Raw genomic sequence first — 12824 nt, forward strand, 5'->3', positions numbered from 1 at the left:
AGCATCAGATTTCTCTCCCTTATTTCCTCTGCCAGCAGGATTAAGGTTTCATGCTGGTTTCGTGTTTCTGGTAACGTCTGATGTGGCTCGACAAGTCCAGTCATTCCTATCTGAATAATCAGCAGCTGATGGCTTCCTGTGCTTGTTGCTATCCAGCTAGGTAGTTATTGATTCATAAACTAATTACATCGACTGCACAGATGACAGATGAGATTTTATATTAAATAAACTATTTTTCAGAAATCAAAGCTGTGTTTGAAGCATCTGTTTTATTTTGTCGAATGTCAAATAATCCAATAGGTCAGCTAATCCACAGACTTCGTCTTATTTGTCCTGTATTTGTTGTTTGTCTGGGTAGTTTATCAAAAAGCTTAGTAAATTACTTTCTCTGCTCTGAACTGAATTATATTAACAGGAATGACTCAGCAAACTCTAAATCTTTTGGAAAATTAATGGTAGTTTTTGTTTTGTATTGTATACATTTTAATTAAGTTATAACTTATATGAATTCCTTTAAAAAATGAAAGCGTTCTTGCTGAAGTATTATTATTAGATTCATTCTATGGTGATAAGAAATAACTTAGAAGAACTTGAATGAAGCTAAAAGCATGGAAGCAACTTAAATTATCTGTATACATAGCTGAAGAATTAACTCTGGACCTCAAAGGTCAAGTAAACTATGTCAGCTCATTATACAAAAGCATGTCTTGGCTAAGAATGCTAAGTGTATTGAATTGTGTTGAGCTTGTAGGAGGTCCTGTGAGTTTGAAGAGGGAGGAACTGAGGAATGCAGATGATTATCTGATCTGTCTACATCCACTTAAGAATTAGAGAATTTAAAATTCCCTTTGGTGACCTCAGAATGCCAGCTGACCTATCTGGCACCATGGTGTGGTCACTGCTTTGTGAGGTGCCACGGGCTGTTCTGCATAACTAGAACCTTCTGGCGAGAACATATGAAAACAAGCAGAGGAGCTTTTTCACAAGCAATGGTGTGTGATTCAAGAGTTTGTGGCTCCTCTGGGAATAATGAAATATTTGCTTGAAATATGAGAAACCACATAAATTACATGGAGGCTGTCTTTTCTTTTAAGTTCTTGAAATAATAATTCTGTTTACTAAATCAGTGTTATTTAATATCAGGATGACACAGCTGTATGCACCCGAGGGAAAGCTTCTTTGGTACATTCAATTAAATGAGAAAATGGTGATTAAATTACTTACTTAAGGGATTATAAACTTAAACATCAATTTATAGATGTTTAAAGTGTCTAAAAAAAGCCAGTACCAGAAAATAGAACAATTATATTTGATCTATTGCACTTAAAAAATATTTTTTGAAACAATTTATGATAAAAAATACATTCACTGTTCAAAATTATAACTGTTCTCCAGTTAATCTTATGATTAGAAAAAACAGTGACAGTAGCTCTATTTTATAATGTGTCAGTATGGATCATTCCTACAAATAACAGCGCAACTGGGGCTGTACGGTGACATGGTTGTTAGCACTGCTGCCTCACAGCAAGAAAGTTGCCTTGGCTGGGGAAAGGTTTGAATGGCGGCCTTTCTGTGTGGAGTTTGCATGTTCTTCCTGTGTATGTATGGGTTCTCTCCAGGTACTCCAGCTTCCTCCCACTGTCCAAAGACGTGCGTAAGTGGTTACTTGTCCCTAGGATGAATGGTTGTTTGTCCTACAGTGTTGGCCCTGCAATGGACTGGCCACCTCTCCAGGGTGTACCATACCTCTTGCCCAGTGACTACTGTGATAGACTCCAGCTTCCCATTCAAATCTTACTTGGACTAAGCAGTAGTTATTTTGAAAATGCAAAAGCTATCATTTTGCTGTACACAAGTGACCTCTAGGACATCTAAACATTGTGGAATGAGTATGAAGTTCTCAGTCCTTGAACCCTTCACAAATACACCTAAATAAATATTTCAGCTGAAAAAGTATACATTCAGTCATATTAGTTGAAAGATTAGTAGCTGTTTTAGTTTAGATAATATAGAAATACAAACCAAACTCAGAGACTCTGTGTGAGTATGAAAAAGTTATGCAATGAATATGTAAGTTAAACAATCCATCCATCCATCCATCTATCCATCATCTATCCATCAATTCATTTAACCCTGTCACGGTACTTGTCCCAAATAATGCCATTATGATGTTTACGTTGTCCAAATAATGGGTCAACTCTTGAAGTCAAACCATAAAAAAGGCATTTGCACCTCTAAACAGATTAAGCTGTATAGTAGTTTAATTTTTGGTCAAATAACTCAAATTATGATCAAAAATAGTTTTAAATTATGTTTCTACTATTAATAAAAACATTTTAGAATGTGTTCTCAGTATTTTTGCCCACTTGGCCTATCTATGCATTTTGCCAGTCTACATGTTAATATAAGTAACTAAATGTATCAGACAAATTTATAATATTCCACCACTTAGTTAAAATTTCTACAATGAGCTGCAGTGGCCTGAAAAATACTGATTGTGGCGTACCCTAGTGTCAAGATTCTGCAGTGACTTGCAGGAGTTGTTTTTTCTCCTTTATTGAACATTTTGTACACAAATACAGGGCATTTTTATGCATTCAATTGAAAATACTTTGACATAAAGGCCAAGATTCATAGTCATCAGAACAAGTGTCCTATAACATTAACAGTATGTCCAACATTAAGCTTAAATTTAAGTAAAAGGAATAAAACAAATAAGCAAAATAAAAAAATAAATGTGATTAAATAAAAAGGAAAAAGAATAAAGTTTAATAAATGAGATTCCAGTCAGTTACATGGTAGGGGTCATTGAACATATTTAGTTCCTCATAGGCTGTAAGATTTTTTTTTTCTCCTTTTTTCTAATTAATAATCAGAACAAGTGCATGTGAAAGAGACATAAAAAAGATAGAAAAAGCACTATTTAGGGCTTTACTAACTGTCTTGTGCTAAAGTGTAAGTTATTAGGAGGCTTAACTAAGTAACAATTTCCTCTTGCAATTAACAATACGTAGTACAAATCAGGTTCCGGTATCGTTTATGATGGTCCTCAAGAGTCCAAAACGTCAATGCTTCCTTCCAGAAAAAGGAAGGGATATGGTGGCAAAGATTGTCCAAAGGAGACTGTGCGTACTCCTTGGGATGATACCTTTCAAGACCTCACTGCCATCACTATAGGAGGCTGGAAAGGCTGGAAGAAGATTGACTCGCAATAACATACGTCATTAATGCGACGGAAGTAGTTGCTCTAAAAAAAAAAGGGGGGGGAAGAGGAAAAAAAATATTCTGGCTGATTCATTGTAGCCTGTTGGTTTGACTCGACTTCACGCAGAAGAGCACACTCACCTAAACACCTAACATATTTGATAGCAGGTAAAAAGAGTTAAAACTTTCTAAAAAAAAAAAAAAAAAAAAGCCCAGCGTCTTGTTTAACAAAGTCAGAATTGATCAGGAATTGTTTTTTGGTGTTCATCATTATGTTCCAGACGGGAAAGGCTAAGTTAGCATGAGAGCTAGCGGCAACATTACGCTCAACATCTCCATCAGCAAAGTGACTTTAATATGGTACTTTATTCAACTACGGGTTGTTTATGGGAATATTTTTCACTACCTGAATTAAATTAATTCCTAAACTATTTTTATTTGATATACAAGATACGTTTACGTAATGTGACGCTGGAAAAATGTGCTACTATAACAGTTGCTCTGTTGTCTTCCGAAACGGAAACATTATTTTAACTCATAAAGACGCAATTTGCATTAAAAATGTTATCTGGGGATGTTTTATAAATTAGTGTCTAAACAAAGGCTCTGTCAATCTGTCGACACAAATACAGTATATCAAACCTTGTTACTGAAATAATAACCTGTCATGCTTGAGAGGAATCGTAATAACTGTATAATATACAAATAAATACAAATATAATGCATTTTTATTTATGGATAAATTTCGATAATATCCTTCCCTATTTGCAATTTAAAAGTTCAGGCATTAGAGGCATATATTACTCTGAATATATGTGTTACTCAGCTTATTTACAGTTTGTAGTTTGATCTGAATGACAAGGATTTGTTTGTGTGCTGACTTTTTTATTTTTATTTTTAAAAGTATTCATTATGGACCGGTTGCTGAGGCTTGGAGGGGGAATGCCAGGACTTGGCCAGGTAAAAATGATCATTTACAGATGGAAAAAACAAAACAATAAATAAATAAAAAACGTCTTTTTACATCATATGTGCAGTGTCTCATGATTATAGCAGTTCAATCTTAAATAATTCATTCAGTTGATTGAAACCGATGCAGTTTTACTGGAGTCCAGTTTCAGTCTGTGGCCGTTGCAGCAAATTCGAGGGGTGATTTACGCATCTTAGTACGATATACCACACAGTTTAAGCTAAAAATCCTTAAAAGATCATTTCTTTTCTGACTCCCCAGGGGCCCCCAACAGATGCACCTGCTGTGGACACAGCAGAGCAGGTTTACATCTCCTCCCTGGCCCTGCTTAAGGTAATCATTCATCATCAATACTAAATCTGTAAAATATGTGACATAGTACTTATTTGAGTTGTCATGGTGTTTGCCATCTATTAGATGTTGAAACATGGCCGTGCTGGTGTACCAATGGAGGTCATGGGTTTGATGCTTGGAGAATTCGTTGATGACTACACAGTGCGAGTGATTGACGTGTTTGCCATGCCCCAGTCAGGAACAGTATGTTTTCACTCCTGCATTATTTCTGACCTGCATTACAAAAATAGCCCATTGAGAAGTTTACTGTAATTTCACATATGCAATTATGTTCCTTATGTTTATTATATGTTTATATTATTAGTTTAAAAGGTTGTCTGTGATGCTAAATAAAAACGTTGATGACAAAATGTTGACATTGCCTCCACAGGGAGTGAGTGTTGAAGCAGTGGATCCTGTGTTCCAGGCAAAGATGTTGGACATGTTGAAGCAGACTGGCAGGTACCATAATGAACATGAATGTATGCTGTGTTTAAGGGCACAGAAAAAACCCGGAAAGCTACAGTCATCCTCAAATTTATTCATACCCTTTCATTAGAGAAAAGGCTGACTTTACAACAGTCACTTAAATATCTGAAGAGCAAAAAAAAGGAACAATAACTATGATGGTGATATAATGGTATAGTGGTTTTCTCATTTTGTGTCCCTGAAACAAACTGCTGTCCACCTGTATCGTTTATCAGACCTGAGATGGTTGTGGGTTGGTACCACAGTCATCCTGGTTTTGGCTGCTGGTTGTCTGGTGTGGACATCAACACACAGCAGAGCTTTGAGGCCTTGTCAGAACGAGCCGTTGCAGTGGTGGTTGATCCAATTCAGAGTGTTAAAGGAAAGGTGGGTAAAATAAAAAGTAACATGCAAGTAGTGCCCATATAAAACGAATATTGTAAAGTCCTTTTATGTACCTATTTTCTTCAGGTTGTCATTGATGCCTTTAGACTGATCAATGCCAACATGATGGTGTTGGGTCATGAACCAAGACAAACCACATCCAACCTGGGCCATCTTAACAAGCCCTCAATCCAGGTACAGTAAATTTTACTGCTTCAGTGTAATTCAGAATAAATAAGTTGGTACTTTAAAACTTTTTGAAGTTATTAGTTTTCATGAGAAATGGTATTTCGCAGACATCAGCTAAGTGCAGTTTATGGTTTTGCCATTTGTTGTCAGAGAAACGAATCACATGCTAACTTGGTATACTGAGAAAAAGGTAGTTTTTAACATGTTGCATTAGTGTAGCTCACACTGTTATCTTACATTCAGAAAACGTCATAGTACTATCTAAGTATTCTCCTAAAAGCAGCAGGTGACAGTGGTGGGTGGAAGCATCAAAAATAACAAAGGATGGAGAGCTGTTCAAACACACTTCTTCCTCATGGGGATCTTCCTTGTCGGGGGCTGCACCTGTTTGACCGACAGGGTCGTTGTGGCGGGGGTCATCCTGTCGGGGGTGTTGGTAGGGGTTCTGCACTGCAACCATATGGCTGTGGTGTGGACCCCAGCCTGAACGTTACCTGTGGCTGTGTCTTTGTTGGTCACTCCTGGGGCAGCTCCTGACATGAACGGATTCCCCAGATGTTGTTTCCTCGCCAAATACAGATGACAGAATCCTAAAGTTAGTAGTTTTTATTTTGGCATCAACGGTCAGGAGAAGGGTTGGGTTGTGTGTGTGTGTGGGCAATGTGTGTGTTTCTTTAAATGTGAAATTCTTTTTAATCTTTTAATGTTAAGCACTTTGATGTGCTTTTGTATGAAAAGTGCTATACAAATAAAGTTTGATTTGATTTGACATAACATGTGCTGGACTAAATATGCAACAGCTTTCATGTTAAAACATTATTTCTAGTCCCAACAGACTGAATGAATGCACCTGGACTCTTTTTTTTTTGTCCTTGGTTCTTGAATATGTTTAATCTTTCATCCAAAATGCTTCTTCAGATTTTAGGATTATCCTGGATGACAGAGAATCTACATCAATATTATTTTACATGACCTATTTTTTGTGTGTTTTTAGGCTCTGATTCATGGACTTAACAGACACTACTACTCTATTACCATCAATTACAGGAAAAATGAGCTGGAGCAAAAGGTTTGAGCCCTATACCTTCTAAATAATTGTTTTTTTTTTCTTTTTTAAGTACAGTTGAAAATTAACTTATGTTCTTTAGATGCTGCTGAACTTGCATAAAAAGAGCTGGATGGAGGGGTTGACCCTGCAGGACTACAGTGAGCATTGCAAACTCAATGAGACCATTGTCAAAGAAATGCTGGAGCTGGCTAAGAACTACAATAAGGTACAACTCCCAGATATTGTTCCACACAGTAGAAAAACCACACATTCAACCTTTTTTAAGGTTGAACTGGCCTTATTGGTTACAGTGAGGTAAGGTAATGTCGATATTAAAGATAATTGAATTTCTTTTTCTTTCCTATTAATGAAAACTTGAATTCTTTGTTGATACATAACCATGAGCACAATAGTCATGACTTGATTCAGTCAGTGAATGGGAAGGGTTTTACACTCTTGTTTGTGTTTATTCAATCTCAGTGTTTGTGTTCATACACTTGTGCAATATTTCCTCATTTACACAAACCACATAAAGTGCCCCATGTGCAGTAAGCAGAGCATGAATATTATTCCTTTACTTTCTTTCAGGCTGTTGAAGATGAAGACAAAATGACCCCAGAGCAGCTGGCAATCAAGAATGTTGGAAAACAGGTACAGAAAAATATTAGACAATAAAGAATAACATTTATATTCACTCAAGCACAGTGACATTTGTTTTTTAGACCAACATGTTTGTTCCTGTAGAGTGAAAACACTTGAGGTTGCTTTTTTTTATTTATGATTGTTTAGCTAAATGTAGTGGAAACCACAGGTGTTTTAAAACATTTGTATTGGCTAAAAACGTGTCCTCTATCACATCTGATATTGTCTGTTCCTTTCTCAGGATCCCAAGAGACACCTGGAGGAGCATGTAGATGTTTTGATGACTTCCAACATTGTTCAGTGCCTAGCTGCAATGTTGGATACTGTTGTTTTCCAGTGACGGTGCTGTGTGTGAAACGAGTGTTTTCTTTTATATAAAATAAATGTATGTATCAAATTGAAACATGTGCCTCATTATTAGTATTTAATTTAAGTTTCTCAGGAACCTTTTTAAATGTGTCTTTTATGCATACTTTTTTCTAATTTGTCAATGTTTTGTGATTATCTTTTAGTTTTCAATATAAGCATTTTACAGTTTAGTACATCGAAACTGCCTTACTACATTGATGTAATACTCATACTGGCCACTGGGTGGTGGTAAAGTTACTCATGAAGGTAAAAAAATTGAAGTCAAACTGGAATCATTGTCTGAAGATATTTCCATGGGAATTGGTGTTTCATTATCAGAGATCTGTTCCTCAGATGTACAAGAACATGTAAAAATAATGTTTCTGCCATGGCTTCTTAAGAGTAACAGATGAAGTATTTAAATACCTGAAATAGCTCAATCTCCCTTGTATTACGTTTACAATGGTAAAAAGTATGATTACTGAATGCAAAATTTCTTAAACCGAATCTTCTCATAGTGTTGCCATGTCCACACCATCCCAGTGTACATTCCAGTTAGGATATGAGTTTTTATTGTTAAATTGGACAGTTGTGTAGCTCTACTTGCTTTGAAAATATAACATTTTCTGTCCTCATGTCCTTTTAACTATTGGTTCTCCTTTTAAAAATCATTTGCATTGAGACACAGCTGCTGACTATGAATGTCAACATTTTATTTTTGTCAGATTCATTGCACTGAAGAACGAGTAATGATGTCCTTCTCTGTTATAAAACTTGCTGATCAGCAGTTCTATTGTTTTTGAATTATGCTGAAGTTTGCATATGTAATTCACAGTAGACAGACGCCTGAGGGTGAGTTATCAATATGGAGAGGAAGTGCGCAGATTGCAGGCTTTATGGAAAAAGTCTAAAGAGAAGTGTATTAAAAACTCATACACTTGGAACTTTAATAGAAAAGATGACACTGCACAAGTAATATGAATACAATACAGTACTAATACAAAATTATTACTCATGTATGTAAATCTAAATAATGCATGTTAAATGTGAGTGTCACTTAGGCTCTCATAAAAAAAAACTCAATATGTCTCATAAGTTGTCAAGTAAAATTAGTGAAGAGAACAGAACATTGTGAGATGTGGAGCAGAAGAAAGTGTTTATAACAAGAAACTTTAAGAGTGTCAACCACACCTTATCCAACAGTTTTGTTCCAGAGAGTGTGTATGCTATGTGTTATAGTGGGATGAAAGCCTAACAGCCAGTTTCCCTCTTACTTTACCGTTTGTAGGGAACAAAACAAAAAAGAAAGTCTGAGTTTACAGGATCTCAGTCAGAGATTCGGCTCATTTCCAGCAAGAACATGGAGCATATGGTCCTCCTCCAATTGCTCCAGTATATACTAACTAGACAGTTAGGACAGACATTCCCCTCCTTAGGGGCTTCAGGTTTCATAATATCTGTTCCTGACCACAATCTCTGCAACCTTCTCAAGAGGAAATTGGTTTCCCCCCTGAGAACAGTTTGAAAAATGAGAAATTTCAGTCCTGAAACAAAACACCTTCCCAAAGTCCATGTGGAGGGGAGTCAGACCTCACAAAATTCCATAAAGCTAATTTATAACCCATGTGTTGAAGAATTGTTTTAGGACTCGAAAGATAAGAATCCTGCATGAACTGGATGAATACTCACACAGTTGTCCATGCTTTGTGCAGAGATGAACGCCGATGCATTTCAGAGCTGATTGGGCTTTAATAATTGCACAGCAATGTTTGATGATTCTTTTCCAGTGCATTTTTAAACAAGTATTTCCAAAGGAAAATTCTATGAAATAGTTATTCTAAATAGTGCGTCAGTGATTTTCAACAATTCTTCAGCTACAATGACTTTGCAGACATTTTCTCTCAATGTTAAGTGAAACTATCCACTTGCATGTGAAAGTCCTGTCCTAAGGCTCTGTGGAAACCTTAAGGATCCTCAGCACTTACTTTTCATCATGTTTGGTTATTACTACTAGCACTGAATGCAGATACGTGGCTTAAATTCAGATACACTAAATTTAAAAGTGAGACATTATGAACTGTAAGACTATATAGGTATATAAGTTTACTTGGGAAACTATATGCAATGCCAGATTATCCAGTGGGCATTATGGGTGCGGGCCCAGGGGCCCATGCCCACGTCGGGCAAACACCAGCAGTTTGGACATATAACAAAATGTACATAAAAGCCAGATAGTTACACCACAGTGTCTGGTATATTGCTATTGGTACCAATGGCTGACAGATGTTAGAAATGTCGTTTCGCAGTATATCATTCACAATATTCACAATGTTGTGGTGAAGGGGGGCCCTGGAACACTGTGCACTTTTAATCTGACCCTCACTATATGAATATTGCTTTGGTGACCTTGTGAAATAGTTTTTCTGTAGTTTCATTAATAGTTAAAAATCTCATTCACTTATTTTCAGATGGATTGAGATAAAATTAAGAGCATAAATGAATGGCTCCCTGATGATGAACTGTAATGGCTTAAGTGTCACCGTGAACTTCACATTCACACTTTTGAGAACTATATTCCAACACTGACAGGAAATATTTACTTGAAACCTAGTTTAGATGTCCATGTTTCTTCAAGATTAATTAAATATGGCTAATCCCTAGAAACAACTTGTTTAATACTTTCTATTTTAATACCAAGATGGTTGACAGTATGGTCTGCGCATTTTACTGTTGCACATCAGTTTATTACCAAGGCTTATTCATAACACCCCTCTTTGAAGAGACATAGCAATGACTCAGCGATGGATAAACTTTGAAAGGTGAAGTCACATATTCTGAGACCTGTCTCTGCGTGATCATGTCATTCTCACTGTGTACTCAAAGTCCTGAATCATCATACAGTGTTCATTCTAGCCTGTCCTTATAATGGGGACATGTTTAGATATGGTGTAACATATTCTTTTGGAAATGCCAGGAGATGTCTCAGTAAGATTGCAGACTCAGCCCAGAGCATCCCAGCTGAGAAGTCACATGGAGCTGCAACAACAAGCCCACAATGTTATCTTTTGGGAATTGTGATAAGAGACTCCTTTGAGAACTTCAGTGTCACACAAGTCTGAACCAGTTTTTGTTCTTTCTCTTGCTTTCTAAGGATGAGTTCCAGATAGGCTTTCTTTTCAGTGAATGATGGTTGAAGTTGAAAGCACAATCAGTATATAGTCAGCTGTTTGTTTGGGTTTTTACCAAGAATGAACTGATGTTAAAGTTGGAATAATCTCTCCTACAGCAGATCATTTTCACCAACACTTTATCCTGTTCATTTAATTGAGATTTAGCATAAAATAACTCATATTTCTTCTTTTTGCAATCTCTCAAAGGACAGTTTGTCTCCCTGCTTTCCTCTCTTGGAAAACCACTTTTTAAGGGGACAAGTTCAGGAGGGGAACTGTAAACAAGGCCAAAGCTTTAATAAACGCTGGGGTTGTTTGGTGTGGTTCAAGAGGACAGATCACTCCCATGAGAGTAAGGCCAAGTATACAACACTCTGCCCCGCCTCAGTGAAGGAGACCAAAGGATAAGTCTTTTTAAGTGCAGGCTCTAATAGATGAACACTTGAAGGCTGTAAAATGTTAACAACTGTGTTGTTGCTGAGCAGTTAATGAAAAAGATAAGGTAATTTTGTTTTGACCTGCTCAGAATTCTGTGGTACCCTGTCAGAGTGACGTAAAGTGAAGTCAAACAAGGGCAGGAGCGCTTTCAAGTCCAAAATTATTCTTAAAATTCTTTTCACACCAAGTTTCAGTCTTCATCTCTAAACAACTACTGGCTAAACCATCTCACCCCTTAACAGTGATCATGTTTTCTGATTTTCAGAAGCACTGATTTCTACCATATAAATGATATACCATATAAATTTGGTTCCATGCTTTCGTTAAAACTGGATTAGTTGTGATTACCATGAAATTTTCACAGATTCCCTGTAGATGATGAATCCTTCCACTTCAATGATACCCGACTTTTTATCGTGCTTGATGGCTCTTCCTTCCTGGTTTCTACTCTGATGAATTTTTTGAAAATCCCAACAACAGGTCAAAGATAAGACAAATTGTCTTAATATTATTTTTTAAAGTTTTGTCTGATGTAACCTCTGATTTGTGTGTTTTCCGACATTTTTCTATTTTTCACATGGACGCAAACAGGTACATATGATCACATCACAGCCTTGAGGAATTGATAGAATATATTACAAAAAGATTTCAGAAGGCTAAAAGTGCCAGGGTTCAAGATTATTTGGTATTGTAATCTACTCAAAGGTCAGTTTTAGGCATTAAAAACTACTTTGTTTAGGTTGGGAAAACATTGGGAAGATTGCAGAGGTTTCTACAATGTGCCAATGTATAACACTGAAATGTAACACAATATGTTTAACAGTATTTTTTCATGTGAAAATGTTTGAATTTTCATAACATAACTCCAAATTTATATTTAAAAACCCCACAATGGGTTCCTTTCTCATCACCTTGGCCATTCACAAAGAATTGATAAAAACAAACACTGCATCCAGATCAGGCATTAAATGTTTTTGTGGTCACTGAGTCTAAATGCACTTAGAAGGGGTGTGTAAGTTTGTGGTTACTGTTTGAATATGGACCCCTCAATTTGTTGCATCCTTCGTGGTGAAATTTATAAATAGACACTCTTAGAACATCTCCCACATGTTAAATATGTCCTTTTCCTAGCTTACTGGGGGATAATTATCATATCATTTGCACAAGACAAACATGCAGCAGTTAGTGTCACTTATTTGCAGGTTAACTGAAACTCCAAAACAGGTAACAAATATCATGTATGGTGATTTTGAAAGCTTGTGTTTTTGCTCTGTTAGACTGGAATGAAAGCATCTCCACTACTACTACTGTAAACGGGAATATGTGACTATTTCTAATTCATTTTTGCTGATGTATGTGACTTTTGGCACGTTATACTCTGAACATCTGGAAGAGCGTCTCTTCAGAGTGATAAATCCTCATCCATCGTCCCAGATCTGTGTTTTTAAGCGTCTGAAGAGCTTTTTCTTTATCCCAACTGTGTTTCACCTTTCTTCACAACCCATTAAATGCAGCCAACCACAGTTGAAGTGAGCCATTTGGGCATTTCAGTGTAATGCAATCGGTCAAGCAGCTGTGTTATATCAACTTAAAGTCAGACTCTGTTCTTTGCAGACTGCCCCATCAGTCA

General features: G+C 36.5%; 1 protein-coding gene across 1 annotated transcript; it reads left to right on the top strand.

The window, feature by feature from the left end:
- The first annotated feature begins 3262 nt into the window (after positions 1 to 3262).
- On the top strand, positions 3263 to 7635 carry psmd14 (proteasome 26S subunit, non-ATPase 14). The gene is made up of 11 exons (XM_079243959.1): positions 3263 to 3372; positions 4109 to 4164; positions 4436 to 4507; positions 4592 to 4711; positions 4899 to 4969; positions 5212 to 5362; positions 5447 to 5554; positions 6543 to 6617; positions 6697 to 6822; positions 7185 to 7247; positions 7480 to 7635. Exons 2-11 carry the CDS (start codon positions 4117 to 4119, stop codon positions 7576 to 7578), a joined length of 933 nt encoding a protein of 310 aa, XP_079100085.1. The 5' UTR covers positions 3263 to 3372; positions 4109 to 4116; the 3' UTR covers positions 7579 to 7635.
- The last annotated feature ends 5189 nt before the right edge of the window (positions 7636 to 12824 follow it).

This window comes from Telmatherina bonti, assembly GCF_933228915.1.
Source record: "Telmatherina bonti genome assembly, chromosome: 1".
Lineage (NCBI taxonomy): Eukaryota > Metazoa > Chordata > Actinopteri > Atheriniformes > Telmatherinidae > Telmatherina > Telmatherina bonti.

Bases quoted from the DNA above. Each gene is read 5' to 3' on its own strand.
- psmd14 (XM_079243959.1), top strand. From the start codon at position 4,117: ATGGACCGGTTGCTGAGGCTTGGAGGGGGAATGCCAGGACTTGGCCAG. The intron at 4,165-4,435 runs GTAAAAATGATC...CTGACTCCCCAG, and splicing joins GAATGCCAGGACTTGGCCAG to GGGCCCCCAACAGATGCACC. The intron at 7,248-7,479 runs GTACAGAAAAAT...TTCCTTTCTCAG, and splicing joins TCAAGAATGTTGGAAAACAG to GATCCCAAGAGACACCTGGA.